Source organism: Budorcas taxicolor, chromosome 24, assembly GCF_023091745.1.
Source record: "Budorcas taxicolor isolate Tak-1 chromosome 24, Takin1.1, whole genome shotgun sequence".
NCBI classification, from domain to species: domain Eukaryota; kingdom Metazoa; phylum Chordata; class Mammalia; order Artiodactyla; family Bovidae; genus Budorcas; species Budorcas taxicolor.
The window spans coordinates 32,654,602-32,674,494 of record NC_068933.1 but is presented as its reverse complement, the minus strand read 5'-3'; the positions used below and the strand labels follow the sequence as shown (position 1 = coordinate 32,674,494).

General features: G+C 46.6%; 2 protein-coding genes across 3 annotated transcripts in view; both read left to right on the top strand.

Moving 5' to 3' along the window:
• NSD3 (nuclear receptor binding SET domain protein 3) overlaps positions 1-8,736 on the top strand; it is a 97,766-nt gene extending 89,030 nt beyond the window's left edge. Inside the window, exons 20-24 of the mRNA XM_052661299.1 lie at positions 4,168-4,284; positions 5,799-5,940; positions 6,947-7,053; positions 7,676-7,880; positions 8,208-8,736. Of these exons, the coding sequence (XP_052517259.1) occupies positions 4,168-4,284; positions 5,799-5,940; positions 6,947-7,053; positions 7,676-7,880; positions 8,208-8,449 (813 nt within the window). The 3' untranslated portion in view covers positions 8,450-8,736. The remainder of the gene's footprint in view (positions 1-4,167; positions 4,285-5,798; positions 5,941-6,946; positions 7,054-7,675; positions 7,881-8,207) is intronic.
• Positions 8,737-15,052: 6,316 nt separating this feature from the next.
• On the top strand, positions 15,053-19,741 carry PLPP5 (phospholipid phosphatase 5). Of its 2 annotated transcripts, none has more exons than XM_052661341.1 (7): positions 15,053-15,156; positions 15,296-15,404; positions 15,737-15,827; positions 16,208-16,271; positions 16,757-16,881; positions 17,519-17,689; positions 18,590-19,741. In XM_052661341.1, the coding sequence occupies exons 1-7, from the start codon at positions 15,080-15,082 to the stop codon at positions 18,751-18,753; spliced, it is 801 nt and encodes a 266-aa protein (XP_052517301.1). In that variant the 5' UTR covers positions 15,053-15,079; the 3' UTR covers positions 18,754-19,741. The 2 variants fall into 2 exon arrangements, with proteins under 2 accessions (XP_052517301.1, XP_052517302.1); XM_052661342.1 differs by having other exon boundaries at positions 15,080-15,121.
• Positions 19,742-19,893: the final 152 nt, after the last annotated feature.

Sequence of the window (19,893 nt, the reverse complement as noted above, 5' to 3'; positions counted from 1 at the left end):
ACTGAAATATTGGTGACAGGGCTAAATAATCTGTTTTTTAAAAAGTTGGTCTTCTCCACCTACTCCCCCCCACCATTACCTGGTGATGTGTAGAACTTGGAGCCATGTTCTCTGAGAGAAGATGGGCCTAGTAGGAATTTAAAATTACTCTTGGCATTTTTCTGCCTTAAAAAAAAAAATCACCTTTATAATGAAAAGCTGTATAACATAGAAACTCAAACAATGCAAAAAAGATAATAAAGAATGAAATTCCCCAATTCTTGCCTTCCTCACCAGAGAAGACCATTGTTCTTAAGTTGGTGTGTTGCCTGTTAGAACTGTTTCTGTGTAGTTAATACACACAAACGGAGAGAGGGCAATAAAAGGAGACCATGACAGTCCAGGCTGTGTGGCCTAACCGGGGTTGTCGTTGAGCAGGAAAAAAGTGGTTGGACTTCTGACATTTTGAAGGTAGCACCTGCAGCATTCACCAGTGCAGCAGGTGTGTGGATTGGGTTGCTTGGTCAAAGGCCATCTGCATTTAAAGTGTCATCATACAGGGACTCCCTGGTGGTCCAGTGGTTAAGAATCCGCCTTGCAGTACAGGGGACACGGGTTCGATCCCTGGTCTGGGAACTAGGATTCCTCATGCTATGGAGCAACTAAGCCCCTGCCACCACTGCTAAGCCCACCGCCCCAGCTAGAGTTCGTGTACCACAACAAAAGCTCCCCCATGACGCAACGAAGATTGCCATGCCACGACTAAGACCCGACACGGTCAAATAAATATTTTTTTAAATGTCACCACATAATGCACATTTTGATACCACTTTAATGCCCTGCACATCACTTGCAGGTTTTTACTTATGGTTTCAGGGGAGTTTGTGGAGCCATCCTGAAATCTACCCAGTTTAATATGTTGACACCTTTTAACAGTAGCTATATTTATTCTAAACCATGTTCTAAGTTACTAAATTAATTATATAATCAAGAGAGAAGAAAATAGTCAGGATTATTCTGCCCTTTAGCACCTGAGGAATTGCTAGTGGAAGACGGTTGGTTGGTCATTTACAAAAGAGCTGAACATACACAGTCCCTGAACAGCATAGTCAAAAAGACTGTAGCAATGTGGAGAAGGCTTGGGTACACTCAGAGACAGGAGCCCAATGGGAGACTGAATGTACACCATCAGTCCCCTTCTTTTCACACATAACAGATTCCTAAAAACGTGTGCCAGAGTTAAACAAGGGACTTCCTGTTATGAAGTGGTTTCTTTCTTAGAAATTAAAAACGTGTGCATGCTAAGTCACTTCAGTCGTAGTCGACTCTTTATGACCCTATGGACCGTAGCCCGCTAGGCTCGTTTGTCCATGGGCTTCTCCAGGTACCAATACTGGAGTGTGTTGTCATGCCCTTCTCCCCCAGGGGATCTTCCCAACCCAGGGATCTAACCCACATCTCCCACGGCTCCTGCACTGCAGGCAGATTCTTTACCACTGAGCCACTGGGGAAGCCCTTAAAAAAATTATATTAAATACTAAATTAAACTGTCTTTTTGCTGTTGCCTTTAAGGATAGATTTCTAGCATTTTAAAATTTACTTACTTATTTATTTTTGGCCATGCCTCATGGCATGGGAGATCTTAGTTTCCTGACCAGGGATCAAACCTGCGCCTCCTTCATTGGTAGCATGGAGTCCTAACCACTGGACCGCCAGAGGAGTTCCAGGTTTCTGCCTTTTTTAAAGTGCTTTATTTTGTTATTTTTAACCACAGTTGAATTCACAGTTAATGGTTTTAGGTCCAGTAAGCAACTCTTCAAGGCTAAAGATCTGTCACTTTTTAGATGCCTAAAACATTTCTTATACAAAATAACTAGACAGATTTATTCACTATATTTATTCACAATCATATTGAGTTGACAAGACTTAACATGCCTTGTTTGATATCAGCGCTTTGACTTTTCAGGATTCTCAGGATTCACCAGTTTTCATAGAATAGTAAATAGAAACCATAACACATGGTTTCAGACCTTTAAAAGCCACAGAACCGTTTCTTCAAACGAAACCTTGACTTGAATCTCAAGTGTGTCAGACAAGTAAGGTGGAGCTGATTGGGTCTGAATTCCCCTTTATTCGGTCTTCAGTACAGAAAACTCTCCATAAAATAAAGTGACACTAGGTGGCAGTGCAGCCAAGATGGTGATGAGATCTACCTGGGAAGGCGGTGAGACCGGGGACAGGGGCAAGATGTTTTCAGCAGCCAAGGTCCAAGTCCGGACCGCATGGAGGGAAAGCCATTCAGGGCCGACTGCGCGCAGTACGTGTCCGTGCAGAGCTGTCCTGTCTCAGCGTCGCAGGCAGAGGGGAAACGCAGCTCCCTGTCGGAGCCTGTCCCGTCGGTTACAGTGGGGGAGAGAAGCCCCCAGAAGCGCGTTTGTGTGCTGACCAGGTCCAGCCGAGAAGAGCTGTAGCTGCTTGAAGCAGATGGGCCCTCGCCCACGTCCTCTGTGGCCAGCTGGCCAGCCGGCCGCCCAGACTGACCCACCATCTCCCTTCTCTCATACTGAAGTCACAGTCTTGTCTTTTTATTGGTGGGAAAAAGCTAAGTATCCATACATAAGGACATTGGCTTATGCTCTTAATGACTCATCAGAATCAGAAAAGACACTACAGCGCTTCTCTTTAGATGACTGAGGCTTTCGATTCTGTGATACTGAGCACTGAGCGGTGAGCGCGGCTGGTGAGAACTTGGGTTGGGGGCTGGGGGAGGAACACGGGTCTGGTAAAAACAATAGCAAATACATATTAATTTACCCTCTGAAGACATTTCTCTGCCTCGGAAATGTATTTTTAACACCAAGAAATCCTATAGTTAATGTTGTTGCCCTAGATTGAATCAGCCAGGTCTTCGAGGTGAAAGGGTGATTCATGATTATGCATTTATAAACATGAGAGGTTGAATGTATGGTATTTACGCTTATTTTAAAAAGGAGCTTATTACTACACACCTGTTAGAACAGCAGAATGAAAAACAGTGACTATCCCATGGGCTTCCCTGGTAGCTCACCTGGTAACGAATCTACCTGCAATTCAGCAGACCCTGGTTCGATCCCTGGGTGGGGAAGATCCCCTGGAGAAGGGAATAGCAACCCACTCCAGTATTCTTTCCTGGAGAATCCCATGGACAGAGGAGCCTGGTGGGCTTCAGTCCACGGGGTCACAAAGAGTCAGACACGACTGAGCACACACATACCACATGCTGACGAGGACATGGGGAAGCCAGCTCTCTCATACATGGGGAGTGTGTGGTGGGAACTCAAAATGATCCAGCCACTCTGGGAAATAGTTTGGCAGTTTTCTAAAAAATTAAACATATGCTCACCATATGACCCAGCATTTATCCCAGAGAAAGGAAAACCTTTGTCTACATAAAAACTTTATCAAAATATTCACAGCAGCTTTATTTGGTAATAAAAGCTTTATTTGTTACTCAGCAGTAATGAAACAATAAACTATTGATACCCACAACAGCTTGGCTAGATCTCAAGGGAATTAGGCTTAGTTTTTCTTTAAAAAGCCAATCTCTAAAGGCTACATATTGTGATTCCTTTTATAGCACACTCTCAAAATTACAAAACTATAGGGTTGGGTAAGGTCCTAGTGTTTAGCCCTGGGAACTATATTCAATATCCTGTGATAAACTGTAATGGAGATGGATATAAAAAAAAGAGTCTGTGTATGTATAACTGAATCAGTCTGCAGCACATCAGAAATTAACACAACGTTGTAAGTCAACTATACTTCCGTAAAATACAATTAAGAAAAAAACTATAGAGCTGGAGAACGAATGAGGGACGGAGGATGGGCATGGTTATGAAGGAGCGGTTCGGGGCCTCTGTGTTGACAGGACAGATCTGTATGTTGACTGTGGTGGCGGCTGCCTGACTGCCCACCTGGTAGAACTCCCAGAAATGCACGCGTGTACACAAACAACACACAGGCACACAAACCAGTGCTTGTGAAATTGTAGGAATCTTGGACCAGTGTCAGTTTTCTGGTCTTTGTATCGTCCTTCTCTTTCCAGGAAGGTTTTGGGTTAATTCTCTCGGGTTACACATGTGGTGTTTGGGAATGCTTTCTAACACAATACACTAATTGGTCCTCTGCCTGTTGCATGCTCCTCTGCAGGGTGAATTTGTAAATGAATATGTCGGCGAATTAATTGATGAGGAAGAATGCAGATTGCGAATCAAGCGAGCCCACGAGAACAGTGTAACTAATTTTTATATGTTAACTGTTACCAAGGTAAAATTGCTTTTTTTTTTGGTAAGAACAAAGGATTTTTTTGGTTTAGTCTCATAGTCTTAGGTTGAATTCAGTTTCCTTCCTCTAATTCAGTTTCATTTCAAGCAAAGCATAATGGTCTGCAGTAGCCAGTATGCGTCCCACTGTAGTATGCTCATTTTACCAGAATACAAACGTGAGGGATTGTTGCAGGTCACGTGACACAGCGCCGTGCGTGAGAAGGTTACCAGCAACAAGGTTAACACACCCGGGTTTGAGCCTCAGCTCTTAGTCACTGGAAGACCTGGTCCTCAGTTTGTTTATCACCAAGGGAGAGAGTCATCTCTGTGATTCCAAGTTACAAACCACCAGGAGAGTTCTGCTTTAGCAAAAAAAAATCTAACTGTAAATCATTCTGTATGTTTAGACTTTTTTTTTTTTAATGAGTCAGAAAAAATGAATGCTGTCAAAAGAAAAGAGAAAGTAAAACTTCTGATTCAATACATGCAACTGTGGGTGTTACTTGAAGCACATTCACCGCGAAACCTACTTTATTGAATTTCTCCAACAGTCCTCTGATTTATAGGTGACGAGAAACTCAGGCCAGCCATGAGAAATGATGTGTTGAATATCTTGTTACAGCTTAACGAAGAACCAGGACTAGTACCTGTGTTTCCTATGTTCCAGGCTCTCTCTAAAACTGAATCAGAATAGCATTAAAAGAACTAGAAATCATTGAAGAGTATTGGTTTAACTGTTATGTCACTCAAAGTTTTACCACTTTCACGAACAGATAATGTATAAACATAAAATGCCATATATTCATGGCTGCCGACTGTCTCCTTAACACCCAGCCCCACTGCCAGTGACCCCTGCAGCCATCCGGACAACACTGTGGGGGCTGTGTCCTCCAGGGCCTTTCCGGATTATCAGAGTGTAAATTCAGGGAGCCAAAATGTTGGGCTTCTTATGATACCTTGAACTTTCCTATAAGTAAATGTAAATGACAAAGATTATATCCCAGACTCTAGCGTTTCCATCAGCCAAATCTCCCAAGTCTTCATGCAGAGAAGTGTCTCTCTTCTCTTCCCTCTCTCTTTGTAGCCTAAGTTCTCATCCACCTGTGCCCCTGGCCCCCAGCTCTGCTTCTCGCTCAGAGCAGAGATGGCAGCAAACCACCATCATCCCCGTCTCAATTAACATCCGAATTGAGCACGCTCTGCTCAGAAAATACCTTTCCTTCAGCCCCATGGCCAGCTGACATTCTAAGTGGTGTTATCTGCAGTCTGTTCCTAGAAGCAAACTTCAAAAGAACCCAGACTTCACATTGTCTTACTTGCTCTGACTTGGTCTCCATGTAGAGAAGAGGACTCAGTCGTCCAGGAGCACATCTGTGAAGCTGTAGGTGGTCAGGCCTCAGCTGGTGGTGCTCGGCGCTGCCCTGGGGCTCTTGCCTGAGCTGGGGGTTTCTCCTACACGCTGATGCTCAGTATTATGTCAAAGGAGCTCTCTCTTCCTTTCTTTTCTTTCTGAAGGACCGTATCATTGATGCTGGCCCAAAGGGAAATTATTCTCGCTTTATGAACCACAGTTGTAATCCAAACTGTGAAACCCAGAAGTGGACCGTGAATGGAGACGTTCGCGTTGGGCTTTTTGCTCTTTGTGACATTCCTGCAGGTAAAAGGAACTTAAGTTGCTCCCTCTCCCAGGACACTCTTCAAGTTTCGACCCTCACATATTTATTCAAATAAGATAAAGAGCTGTGTTTAGAATTATCTGTCATTAAGAAGTAAAACTCTATATCCTGCAAAAGGGAGATTAGTAGAAGCAAATTCATTCTCCAAATGATTGCTGTCTGTGTAATGCAAGCAGATGTTTAAACTTTTGTTTTCTTTTTCTTTTTTAAAGTAATGAGCCTGCGTTAACATCAGCTGGTTTCTTGGGTTGTTTGTGGGAGCTTTCTTGTTTTGGTTTTTAGTTTGAAAGAGCATTCTGTTCCAAATTAGACATAAAAAGCTTTTTGAAGCAGTCACTGCTTTTATTTTTCCTTGCCCATCCACCATCATAGCAGCAGAACTTAATTTCTCCTTTGTTAGAAAAATGGGTGGGAAGGGAAGTGCCATAACTGAAAGGGATTTAAAGTGTGTTTCTAGCACTCACTGTGGATTGCTGAGGCCCAGCCAAAGGAAGCTTGGACCTCCTAGTTTGAATCCCTGGGTCTTCGGGTTTGTATAGTAAACCTGCATTTTGAAATCTTTTTCTGATCATAATGTAAGACATTAGCTACTGAACATGGTATGGTTGTGACAATTCCACGGTCATATTGTTCACTCGGACACTAAGTGTGAATTAGTTTTAGAAAAGGAGGCCTGAACTAGAGCCCGTTTTCCTTGAGCACAGATTTCAGATTTCAGATTCTCAGTCTCCCTTTCATAGTGTTTGACCACTTCGGTGAAAAGGCTGTGATGGCCTTTGCACAATATTTCTTTTTGCTTTAATCACTGGTGGATGGGGATGTCTTCCTCTAGGTTTTGTTTGTTTGTTTGTTTTCCCTTTCCCCATCACTGCGTTCATGTGGGACCTATCAGAATCCTGTCTCTTTTTTCAGTGTGAGGCTGTGTCTTTGACAGCTTCTCTCTTCCCTGGGGCTTGAGTATGAACGGTTCTCTCTCTTGTGGCCTAGGGATGGAGCTAACATTTAATTACAACCTGGACTGTCTGGGCAACGGCAGGACGGAGTGCCACTGCGGGGCAGACAACTGCAGCGGCTTCCTGGGCGTGCGACCGAAGGTCAGTGGTGGGGAGGGCGCTGTTGGAGAGCCGTCTCAGGAAGAATGGGCCAGATGGTTTAACTGTCAGGTTCTGAACATGTTTGTATTTCTGATTGAATTGGAAGTTAGCAGACTCCTTTTCAAAAACATTAAAAAAAAAAAAATTCACCTTACCCTAAAAGCCACCCAATTACACACTTTAAATTGGTGGATTTTATGGTTTGTGGATGATATCTCGATGTCTTTGCAATTTTGAAAAAAAAGCACCTTTTCAAAAGTCAGTGAAAATGAAGCATAGTTTTGAAATAGAGCAGTGTCCTTCTTTTTCTAATTCGGCTGCACCAGCTGTTTGTTGCAGCACGTGGGCTCTTCTAGTTGAAACATGTTGACTCTACTCCCTGACCTGGGATCAAACCCAGGCCCCCTGCAGTAGGCACACAGAGCCTTATCCACTGGACCACCAGGGAAGTCCCAGTGAAGCCTTGTTTTTCTTTCATTTCTGTTACGGGACAAGCCCTTCTGGAGCTTTATCTAACTGGACAACAGATGGATTTAAGTGAACCTGAGGTTGTAGGATTTTCCTTTTCCGTAACGCTTTATGCACTGTGATCATTAAAACTATGATCCCTCTTTCCCGCCAGTCGGCATGTGCCTCCACAGCTGAAGAAAAGGCCAAAAATGCTAAGCTAAAGCCGAAGCGACGAAAAATCAAAACCGAGCCCAAGCAGCTGCACGAGGATTTCTGTTTCCAGTGTGGGGACGGCGGGGAGCTGGTCATGTGCGACAGGAAGGACTGCCCCAAAGCCTACCACCTGCTCTGCCTTAACCTGCCACAGCCGCCCTACGGTGAGCGCCCCCACGGGCCGTGCGGTGGGCAGCAGAGAGGACAAGTGGCCGGAGCAAGCAGCTCTCGGTGTGCAGGGGGATGCCCGTGGGCAGCAGGGCTGGGGTCTTATGTTCCCCGAGGTGGGCAGCTGGCCCCTGTGGTGTGGAGTTGGAGGCAGAGCTCACAGCCATGCTGCCAGGACCACGCAGACCTCTCGTGGGCTGAGGCCTGGAGCTGTGGTCAGCCGGACGCAGCCTCCAGCTGGAGAGGCAGGTGGGAGGCTGGGTGTCTGGCGGGCAGTGGACCCGGGCACTCACTGGGTTCCGTCCTTCTTCCCGCCTCCCCAGGAAAGTGGGAGTGCCCCTGGCACCAGTGCGACGAGTGCAGCGCTGCGGCCATCGCCTTCTGCGAGTTCTGCCCCCGGTCCTTCTGTAAAGATCACGAGAAGGGAGCGCTGGTGCCCTCCACCCTGGAAGGCCGGCTCTGCTGCTCAGAGCATGACCCCGCATCCCCCGTGTCCCCCGAGTACTGGAGCAAGATCAAGTGTAAACTGGAATCACAGGATCACGGAGAGGAAGTCAGAGAGTAAACGGGCGGGGAAAATGTCCTTTTTATTTAAAGGAAAAAAAAGGAAAAGAAAAAAGTAGAGGACGCGTCAGTGCAAGAAGAGACCGCTGCGACGCGGGCAGCCTTGGCCAGCGGCACCGCCTCGCGAAAGCAGGAGTGGGGAGCCGGTCCACAGGCCGAAGCCGGTGGTGGGCTCTGGTGTTTTCAGTTCTGTCGGTTTGGGAATTCCTTTGTGGAGGGTTAGATTCACTTGGTCTTTTCTTGCCTTTTACTGTGCTTCAGAGCCTTTGCAGCTGGGAAAAAAGAGCTGTCTTTGCTTTTTAAAATAAGAACAGAGAGAAAAGAAAGTTTTTTGTTAATGAGATAAATTTTAAGTCTAGGATGTGTTCTGTGGGTGTACAAAACAAAAGGAGTCATCATTCCTTTATTTATTTTCATTTTTTAAGATTCTGAGACACGTAGTTCAGATAGTCTGATCAGTGTATGTGTGTACATGTGTGTTTTAAGTAGGAATTGCAGAAAGCCCTCTAGAAAAGGGTCTGGCGGTGTCACAGGCCCCTCTCCCGGGCAGAAGGGCGGCCGGCTTCGCTTTCCCTTCCAGGTGTCCCTCATGGTCTTTGAGACGGCTCTGTGGGAGGACTGAACCTGGCCTCTTGAAAACAAAAGCCCTCAGTGGATATTACCTCTGTGGTCTTACACTCGGCGGGCTTTCTGATATGACTTTACCTAGATAGGTATGTAATGTGGTTGCTGGTTCTTCCTTCTGGAGGAAGCTAGAAGCGGATGGCCTCACCGAGTCTGAAATGTTCTCCGATGATAATGGGTATTTTGGTGAAGTGCATTTATGTGGGAAGTGAATGCAGTGTTTGAATGGACATCCCTATTGTCCTGGGGTACTGGTAAAGGCAGCTAAAGGCAGACGAGGGGCACGGACCCAAAGTCGGCTCAGAGGAGCCCCCTTGTCTGTCCAGTGTGCTGACCCTGGTCTGGCTTGGAGAGAATGTTGGGTGTTTCATTTTCCATCTCCCAGTCAGACATCCCCTTTATCAGCTGGCCACTCAGTTTCCTCATGGAAACTACACAGATGAATTTGAATTTGTGTGATTTGAGTAGCTCTTTCTGTTTAACTCCACATTTGAGGGTGAAAGGGGTCAGGGCATTCCCCAAGTTACCTGTCAATTATCCAGTCCTTAGATTTGCCCCCACCGGGGAAGGGAAGCACTTGTACAGGGGAGGGAGGTAAGGGCCCCACACACACACTTCACCGCAGGAAGCACTTAGGGAGAACTCCCGAGAAAGCAGTATTGGCAAGAATAGACACTCGTGAAGCGGACTGTCTGCCCACACAGCTCCCTTGCTTGCAGTGCTTAGGAATATGTCTACTCCAGGATTCCCTGTATGGATCCATTAGTCCTGTCAGACCTTGTTGTAACACTGTACTAAGTAGAAGTCTAGGGTTAGCTTGAATGAACGTTCACTTTCTCTGTGAATTTTGACTGCTTACAATTGCCTGTACCTGGCAGCATTTATTTTCCCTTCCAAAGCACCCAGTGACCTTACCCAAAGGCTGGGAAGACAGATGCTCCACAACATTCCTTCAGTTGTGCTGTGTGTCCCCTTTTTCCTTATCAATCTAGAGCTCTTCTCTGGAAAAAAGAAAAAAAAATCTGTTTTGTGCCTATTTTTTTTGTATGTATATGTGCAATTATACTGGATTTTTTTGTTTAAAAAAACAAAAACAAAACAACAAAAAAACAAACACTACAATTCCTTTACTTAAGCTCCTAAACTGCCATTTGCGTGATTCCAGCAAATAATTTTGAGGTAACTTATTGAGCCTCCAGTAATTCTGTTGATTAGATACGGTCTCAAAAGAAAGAGCAAGATAGAAGACGCTACACGTGTTACCAAATGCGACTGCCACCAGTCACATGAGTTACAGCTCACCAAAACACTAACCTTGGCTCTTGAGCAACTGTAGAGTTTGATGTCCTTTTAAAAAAATAACTTAAGAAAATCTATGTTTTATCATACTAAAACTTTATTTTATATATGTATATGATAAACGTTTGCTTTTCTAAACTTACTAACATGAAGGAGTTCCTTTAATATTTGAACTGTAACTCGCGTTGAATCAGTATCCAACATGAAATCTTCTTGCTTTGTTTTGGACTTAGTGCTGTTTACTATCTGACTTTTACATGGTAAGCCAGGGTATATCCTGTATGCTACAAACACCTTAGGGTTAAGTGTTTTTATGCAGCTTCTGCATTGTGTCACATTTTGTTTGTGTATCTGTAACAGAGCTCTGCTGAGAGTTTTCTGATTCGGGGTGGGGGACAACGGGGTGGGTAGGTGGGGCGGGAGGGGGTGACTAACAGGATTGTTCTGCCATTTCAGAAATCAGGGTGGAAAGCAAAATCGCTGACCGCAGCTCTGGAGTCCCTGTCCAGGAGTGTCCTCTAGCAGTCTCAGACGTGGTTTCAGTCCTGCCAGTGCCAAGGAGCTCTACTCACACCTTGTGGTGTCACAAGTTTACGTATTTTAAAGGTGCAGGCTGTGGAAGCAGGCGAAAGAGTAAGTCACGCTTTCTGTTTGCGAAGTATCCATCCATGCAGCGTGCATAATATCCGAGCAGTGTGCTTGCCTGGGGTTCGCCATGAAACACTGCAACAGACGCGTTGCTTACTCACAGCCAGAAGTTGTTATTTGATTTGCTAACTGAAATCGAGCTGTAGTCAGACCATAAATGGCTGGTTTTTACTTCTTATCCAAAAATGAAATAACATCAAGCAGCATGGGATAACGGTCGTATTTGTTTTGAACCTTATGTTGGTTCAGAGAAAAAGTGAATGTTAAGGTTTTTGATAATCAGCAGAACACTTCAGAAACTGGGTCTGTAACAATTAGAGGTGAGATTCCAGACCTTCCAGGCCCTGGTGGGCGTGAGGAGCTGCCTGTCGCTTTTAGGGGGTTGGGCGGGGTGGGCTGCATTCCTGGAAGGTGGAAGCAGCTGGAGGAAGTGAGTCACTTCTTGACTGTCTAATCAGGGCTACAGTTAGGAGTGAGGTGGGTTTTATTTTCATTTCTCTTTTTAACATGTTCCCACCCTATCCTAATTCTCAAAAAAGCTCTTGCCTAAGCTATAAAATAGGCTGACTTTTAGAATCATTGAAACTTGGAGATTTCTGTGTGTTCAAGTCAGAAACACATCTAAAGACTAAAAACATAAAACAGGGAAGGAGGAAGGCTGCTCCCTGCTGCCATTTCCACAAAGTATTTGGAAGCAGGCCTGGGAAGAATGCTGTGACGCCCACAACCTCGAGATAATCACATAAAGGACTCTCAGACAGGGTGGCAATTGGATACCTTTCTTTCCTGATTGTGAATCAGAGTTTCCTTACTTCATAGTAGCTTGTTGTGTGGTGTGTTCCAGACAGGGCCCAGCCCAGATCTGCAGTTTGGAAGCAGACAGGACAGCCGTGTGGAGCGCAGGCTCTGGATTCCCGGGGATTTGTTGCTTGTCTCTCATTTCATTTTAAAACAGAAAGCTCTTCTTTAGCATTCACCTTAAAGTTAAGATGCTCTCGCACACCATGTCCCATTAGGATGAGAAAATTCGTCACCATGGCGTGCTGACAGCTTGGGAAGCTCACACCAGTTTTTCTGCAGGAGGGACAGCACAAAGGGACAGGGGAAGTTGCTCAATTGACGAGCAGTGCAGATTAGACTTGAATTACTTAAAAAGCTGGTATGTCTAGATCCCTCAAGTTGGAGCTGCAGCAGCAGCAGACAGGAAGTGATCACTCGGAACAACTTCCTTTAGCCTCAGGCCTTCTAGACTTGGGCTTCCCTGGTGGCTCAGCTGGTGAAGAATCCACCTGCGATGCAGGAGACCCTTGTCCAATTCCTGGGTCAGGAAGTTCCCCTGAAGAAGGATAGGCTACCCACTCCAGTATTTTTGGGCTTCCCTGGTGGCTCAGCTGGTTAACAATCCTGCTGCAATGCTGGGGACCTGGGTTCGATCCCTGGGTTGGGAAGATCCCCTGGAGAAGGGAATGGCTACCCACTCCAGTATTCTGGCCTGGAGATTTCCATGGACTGTACAGTCCATCGGGTCACAAAGAGTTGGACAGGACTGAGTGACTTTTGCGTTCTTTCACCTAGACTTAGTCTCTGGTTATTTGTAAACAGAGAGTGGAACTCACTTCCATTTCCAGATAGGCTCGGGAATTGACTTAGACAGCTTTGCCATGTACTGACATATACGAAAGAGTTGGAAATTTGTATATACTGAAATCTACCAACGTTTATCTGGGGTGGGGGACTGGGAGAAACGGGGTTACAGTAGGGTGAGGGAGGGGAATTATAATGTTTACCACAGGTACGAAGTAGTCACTTTAACATTGAGACCTCTGCCTCATTGAATTCAGGTTTTTTAAGTACTTGAAACTCCTCAGATTCTCCTTGTTTTACAGTTATTTTTAAATTTATGAAGTAGAAAGCATTGTTTTGTACACTGTTTTGTCTCTTACCCTCTTGAACTTGGATTAGAGGTGAAGTTCTGCACATGGGAGCGTCCATAGTAGGTCTCTCAGATTCAGTGCACGTAGTCGGGGAAGAGACTCCTGCATGAAATACCAGCAGCATTTACATGAGTATTTCCTGCGTATGTTCTTTACTTTGTTATTTTGTCAACCCTATCCCCGCACACCTCTTCTTTCCTTTTAATAGATGCCTGTGTAGGGAAAAAGGAAAACTTTGCACTTACGTTACACTCCTGAAATGCCGGGTGTGACCTGTGTGTTTCAAACCCATTTCCGTTCTTTCTCCGGTCAGTCCATGGCTTAAGTGACAAGTTCAGGTGCATGTGGCACGTTTGTACGAAGGGAGAGTAGGTAGAGAAATACCTGTCCTTCAGGAGCATCTCAAAGTCATTAGCGTGTAAGAGAAAGGGAAAATAGTTGCCAAAGTCCTTTATTCAGTCTTTCGTCTTCTCGTGTGACATCACTGCATCTGCTAATTGGCAAGAAAGCACCCTCGGGTTCCCCTTCCCCAGCCACCAGACTTCTGATGTGTGCACACTGCTGTCAGTATCCATCAGATGACCTAGATGAGGGGTGTATATGGTGTAACTCTTGTCAGTTTAGAAGTGGACTGGATGAAATGTCCTTTTCCTTCATTGTCACTAACATTGCTCTTTATCTCATTCGTGCTGTCACATGCCCTCCATGTTAAACAAGAAAATCCTATCGCCCCTGATAACTAAGATGCTAAATGATGATTGCAACTGGCTAATAATAAGGTTCTTTTTATATATAAGGGTGTGTGCATAATTGGAATTGACATGAGAAATCCATTTGTATCCACTTGTGATATTGCACAACAACCACAGATACCTACAGATTCTGTTTTCATTTCCTCGTGATCTTTATCTATGATAATGACCTTTGTAGATTGGTTATTTCTGTACTTTGTTTATCTGTAATAAACTTTGTAGATCCTGTGAAATGTTATTTTGCCTAAATCACTTGAGACTTGAGTCTTTAATAACAAAGCATCAATATTCACTAAAAGTCAATCTCTTTTATTAGAGTTTCTGTGACTTGGCTAGAAGCTCCTGATACTAAGGATTAGTGTTCATTTTCCCTGGGGGGTGTTCCACTAGGGCATTACTGAATAATGACTTGATGTTGCCACATAGACTTCAAGATATATGATATTTTGGGGATTTTGTTGATTGGCCCATGTTTTATTGCATAGTGTGAAACGTTTAAAGCTTGGTTAACCTGTATATAGATAGGTTATTGTTGACTAGTTACAGTGTATTAGGATTGCCTGTAATATTTAAGCTTCTTACTACTGTGTGTGCTGGTAGGAACATATAATTTTTGTACATTCTATTTACTGAGATGTTACCTTTTTTATTTTACAAATACTTTGGGATTCAATTTTTTTTTTTTTGCTTCCGTGAAGATTAATTTGGAAAGATTTTTAATGACATTCCACTGATTTCCGATTTTGCTTGAGATTGACTTCAATAAATTGTCCTGTATGTTCCAAAATTAAATATATGGACTTGTTCATTGCCCGTAACTTCTTGCTACAACTCAGTGGCCAACAGGCCACCCTGGGCGGGAGGGGGCCAGAGAGGGGTTGGAAGACCTCGTGCATCTAACCCGCCGGTGGGCCCCGCAGCCCGAGGTCTAGCAGAGCCGCGGAAAACTCGGACCTAACAACACAGCAACACAAAACGCGCAGTTTGCGCGCTTCCCGGGAGCGAAGGCCAAGTGAGTACAAAGCGTCGGGGCAGGCGTGGGAGGGCGGAGACCGACCCCTCCCTCCGTCCGGCCCCGCCCCACCATCTGCCCACCCCCACGTGATACCCCGCCCCTCTCGACGCCCCGCCCCACCATCTGCCCACCCCCACGTGATACCCCGCCCCTCTCGACGCCCCGCCCCACCATCTGCCCACCCCCACGTGATACCCCGCCCCTCTCGACGCCCCGCCCCACCATCTGCCCACCCCCACGTGATACCCCGCCCCTCTCGACGCCCCGCCCCACCATCTGCCCACCCCCACGTGATACCCCGCCTCTCTCGACGCCCCGCCCCGGCGCCATCACGTCAGCCTTGAGCGCGCACCGGGCTGATGGGCAAGGGGAAGGCGGCGGTGACGGCCCTCGCGGCCGAGGTGGGCGTGCGACTTGCACTGTTCGCGGCCTTCCTGTAAGGACTTGAGCTCTGGCCCCCTCCCCGACCCCGGTCCTGGGCCCTCAGCTCCCTACCCTCCTTTCCGAGACCCGGCCGGGTTCCGCGCACGCTTGCCGGAAGCCGCCGACGCTCCGCTTCTTTGTGTCCCCTTCAGGATGACGGAGCTGCTGCCGCCCTTCCAGAGGCTCATCCAGCCTGAAGAGATGTGGCTTTACCGGAATCCGTACGTGGAGGCAGAGTATCTCCCCACCAAGCCGATGTTTGTGCGTGGAGGACCAGCCTGCCTTCAGACCGTGCTTGTCAGGGCGTTGGGCGGTCATCCCGACTCCGCGGCGACATTTATGGGGAGTTTGCTGCTAGACAGGGCTTCGCCTCGCCGTGCTTCTCGGTGTCCCTCCGTTTTGGCTCGGGAGACACGTGCTGGGGGGCAGTGCTCAGGGCGGCCAGGGGAGCTCGGGCCGCGGACCCTGGACGCCCCTCCTGCAGGGGGCAGTTCAGGTCTGGGGTGTGACTTCTGCTGTCACTCCGCCCCTCTTGCTGTCGGAGGAGGATTCTGTTCTCTTTCGTGTGCTCAGCTCCGCTCTGTCCCGTGCAGGTCATCGCCTTCCTCGCCCCGCTGGCTCCAGTCCTCCTGGCCAGGTGTCTCAAGGCGGCGGATGCAGCCGACAGCCGGCAAGCCTGCCTGGGTAAGATTGCCCCCCTCCCTCGGCCGTCGGGTCCACTCCCCATGGAGCTGGTGGCCTCAGTGTGTGGAGGCCACGTGTTCTGAGTCCCTAAGGTGACTCTTGTCTCCCCTCTACCCCACTTTTTACCTGTGAGCTGTGGGTCACCTCCCAGGTACACCTGTACGCACAGGAGTGTGCGCACCTGCGGCGCATCCTCAGTCTAGGCCAGAAGTCCTCCCTGTGGCACCGCAGTGGCCACCAAGGCCCGCGTTCCTTTTATGCTCCAGTCTGACTGGAGGCCGACCACTCTTCTGTCCCAGGAGACGCTGTCCCCTGTGGCTGTGCTGAATGAGACAGGGACCTCCGCAGACCCACTGACAGTGAGTTTCTTTGCTTTGCAGCGGCCAGCCTGGCCCTGGCCCTGAATGGCATCTTCACCAACACAATCAAACTGATAGTGGGGAGGTGAGTGCCCGAGCTTCCACCTGCCGTCTCAGCCCTCCCTGGTCAGGAGAGCGGGGTCACGCAGCCCCAGCCCTAGCCCTATCTTCCCGAGCCTCTTCTCTTTTAACGCTTCCTCTCTTCCCTCTGCCTTGGTGCCCGGCTGACTCAGGGGTCTTTTCTGCCCAGAACAGCACATTTCCCAGTGCCACAGAGTCAGTGTCCTCCAGAGCACCCTGAGGAAGCTGCAGCATAACTGGATCTTTCCCCCAACAAGTAATTACTCGCTGCAGCAGCCTTTTTTTTTTTTTTTTTTTCTGATTTAAATACTAACCTTGGAGAAATAAAACTTTTCTCTTAGTGGTGACTATCCAGTCAAATTTCACTATTTTGCCTGGGATGCTATTTGAGTGACAGTTGATAGGTTAATTGATATCTAACACAACCCAAGAACAATTTCTGGAGTTGTAAATGATCCACGTTCAGACCTGGCCATATTTCTTCTCCAGGCCACGCCCAGACTTCTTCTACCGCTGCTTCCCGGATGGGCAAGCCCGTGGAGACTTGATGTGCACAGGAGACAAGGCCGTGGTGAATGAGGGCCGCAAGAGCTTCCCCAGTGGCCATTCTTCCTGTATGAATACCATGTGAACTCTACATCCCTGTTTTGTTTTTTTGAATTTAACCCAGGGGAACCTGTGAGGATGGGAACCTCTCATGCACTCTTGTTCTCGTATCTAGAAGTCAGAGAAGCCCCCCTTCTTTAATAACAAGCTTGAACCTCAAGTATTAAACGTTTAAGGACAGAGGAAGTACTTTCCCTTCATGAAATTTGAACATTTTTTTATTACTGTATTATCCTGCCTAAATCCTGCAATCTCGTGCTAGTCATAAAAATATTAACCAACCTTTATGGAAGAGTTACTAGTCTGGTGCTTCCAAAAGCATTTTAGATTCATGTCTCATTTGACAGCATATTAGCCCAATGAGATGGGATTCTGTTATTTCTATGATTCCCATTTATATACAAGGAAACGGAGGCACTGGGAAGTGAAGTCCCACCGCTAGGATTCCAAAAACTCTCTTCCGGGTAAATGTCACTCACTTTGGGACATAATCCTTCATTTTCCCTTGTTTTCTCCTCCCTCATAACTGACAAGTCTCGATCAGTGATCTACACCAGAAGCTACAAAGAGGGCTAAGAACATGTTCATAACCGTGTCTTCTTTTCCTTTAAAAGACATAAACTGAGAGGTTTTTCCCTCTTCTAGTTGCATTTGCCGGCCTGGCCTTCGCGTCCTTCTACCTGGCTGGGAAGTTACACTGCTTCACACCACGAGGCCGAGGGAAATCTTGGAGATTCTGTTCCTTTCTGTCACCCCTACTCTTTGCAGCTGTAATTGCACTGTCCCGCACCTGTGACTACAAGCATCACTGGCAGGGTAAGCACCACAGGCGTCTAGGCCGTGGACCCTCCACGGTTCTCCCGTCATTTGTCCCCCGCACGTGGCATGGGACACACCCCCGGGTGTCTGCTGAGTGAACAGACAAGTGTGCAGAGGATGGTTTGGATCTAAACTGAGAGTGTGGTTTATTGCTACATGGAAAATGAGAAAGCACACTGTTACCTTTTAAACAGATTATCAGAGAGGGACATCCTAATTTTCTCATTACTTTGAAGCATCCTAAGTTCAGAAAAAACTCAAGAAATTTTTTACAACCAACCTCAAAGTCCAGTTTACTTACTACCTTAAAAATCAATTTCACTGTCAAGGTTTTTGTTCAGTAATGAAAGTAAAATTTAAGAAAACATAAAATTGTAATTAAACCAAAGAAATTTAAGTTGAATGATATAATAAAACATCCAAATTACAGAATATCTGCAGAGAAAGCCCAAAATTCAAAAAAAAAAAAGCTGACAGTATTAGCTAGAGGCCCTTAAGAGCTGTTCTGAAGAATAAACTAAATTTTTGCAAAGAGAGGCAACTCCTGGAGAGTTTATGCCTTCTTCTAGAACCCTTTGAATGGTGATGAGGAGTTTGTCACAGTATTCAATGAATCTGTTATTCCTCCAAACTAAAAAAACTCAAAAGCAGTGAAATCAGAAAATGCCTTGTTATACTTACCTAACTAAAGATGTGTTTTGATTTGGTGTTTAAGGGAACAGCTTGATAATGACAATACTGGAGCTATATGATAAAACTAAGAAAATCCCCCCAAACCGTAACCCTGGAATGTAGGGGTTTTGCAGGCTAAACGAGTAGCCTTGGAGGGTCAAGCTCCCTCCACCGGCAAGCATGACTTGTGAGTGAGGGAAGGCCGTCTCCTCTGTCTTCGTTCAGACGTCCTGGCTGGATCCGTCATCGGCCTGACGTTCGCGTACAGCTGCTACAGGCAGTACTACCCTCCGCTGACGGACGCCGAGTGCCACAGGCCGCTGCCCCTCAGCCCTGCTCTTCCTGCCGCGCAGAAGCAGCCCCACAACCCGCAGCCTTTCTGTGTTTAGACACTGGGGCCGCCTCCCTGGAGAACAGGCTCATGGGACCTCCTCTCTCCCCACGCCCAGGACAAGAATATCTGACCTTTACCTCCTGAGGACAGGTGAGGACAGACGCCCACAGGCTGATGCAGTTTTGCCCCGGCACACAGGAATGTCTCGAGAGGGGTCAAGGTCCTTTCTCACTGCTGTGCGCCATGCACAGTCCCCCAGCAGCTTAGAGTCTGGTCCACCAGACTGGTGTCCCAAGATCCAGTGTTTCCACATGTAACTTCAGTACGGCTCTTAGAAGGATTATGTCACGAAGAAGCATTTACCGTAGCCTCACTTTATCCTAGACACTAGCGTTGATTACCAAAACTTAATTTCCACTTTCCATAGCTCAGAATCTTAAAATCCAGGGCATGAGCAATTAAATTATTTTACTTCTGTTTACTTTCTCTGGTGGGACAATTCCACACCTGAAATGGGAAATGTCTGATTCTGGCTAATTGACCACTGTTGTGCTTATCCAAGCAAGTCCAGCTGAAGAGCGCTGTCCCTTCTGAATTCTGTGAACATAAGTGATCTGATAATTTGTTGAATTACTGAGTAAACACAGTAAACAAGAAAATGGTCAGGAGCGTTGATTCAGTACCGACAACGGATCCCGGTTCCTGCTGCACCTGTGCTGAACCGAGCTCAGGAGCCGCTCTACCTCCAGTCACGGCTGCAGACCTGTGCAAACACACCCACCCTGTCCACGTGGCTGAGGCAGGAGGGCGCTCAGAGACTTACCTGGAGGACAGATCAGTGTCTCCTGTCCTGTCCCCAGTGGGCCTTGAGGAACAGTTACGGGACGTGGTCGGAACTGATGCACGGGACCTGAAACTACCCTTCTTTTTATGCTGACCATACTTTAATATGACCTTGTTTTGTGTATTTCTTTCTATAACATTTTCAGTGCACCTTTTTCCTTATGTAAATGCAATATGCAAATAAACTGGTGAATGTGGGCTTTGCACTTAAAGTTCCATTTGAGAACTGAAACATTTCAAAGTTAAACACTGGATTCCCCATCTAACATAAGTGACTCAACTGTCTCCAGCAGTGGCTGATGTTAATAATAACCAAAGAGCTCTCAATATTTACCTTATAATCACCGTAACA

What these genes read in the sequence shown, in the direction of transcription:
- PLPP5 (XM_052661341.1), top strand. Translation starts at nt 15,080, where the DNA reads ATGGGCAAGGGGAAGGCGGCGGTGACGGCCCTCGCGGCCGAGGTGGGC. An exon ending in GCACTGTTCGCGGCCTTCCT is followed by an intron (nt 15,157 to 15,295) that starts GTAAGGACTTGA and finishes TGTCCCCTTCAG; the next exon opens with GATGACGGAGCTGCTGCCGC. An exon ending in TCCCCACCAAGCCGATGTTT is followed by an intron (nt 15,405 to 15,736) that starts GTGCGTGGAGGA and finishes TGTCCCGTGCAG; the next exon opens with GTCATCGCCTTCCTCGCCCC.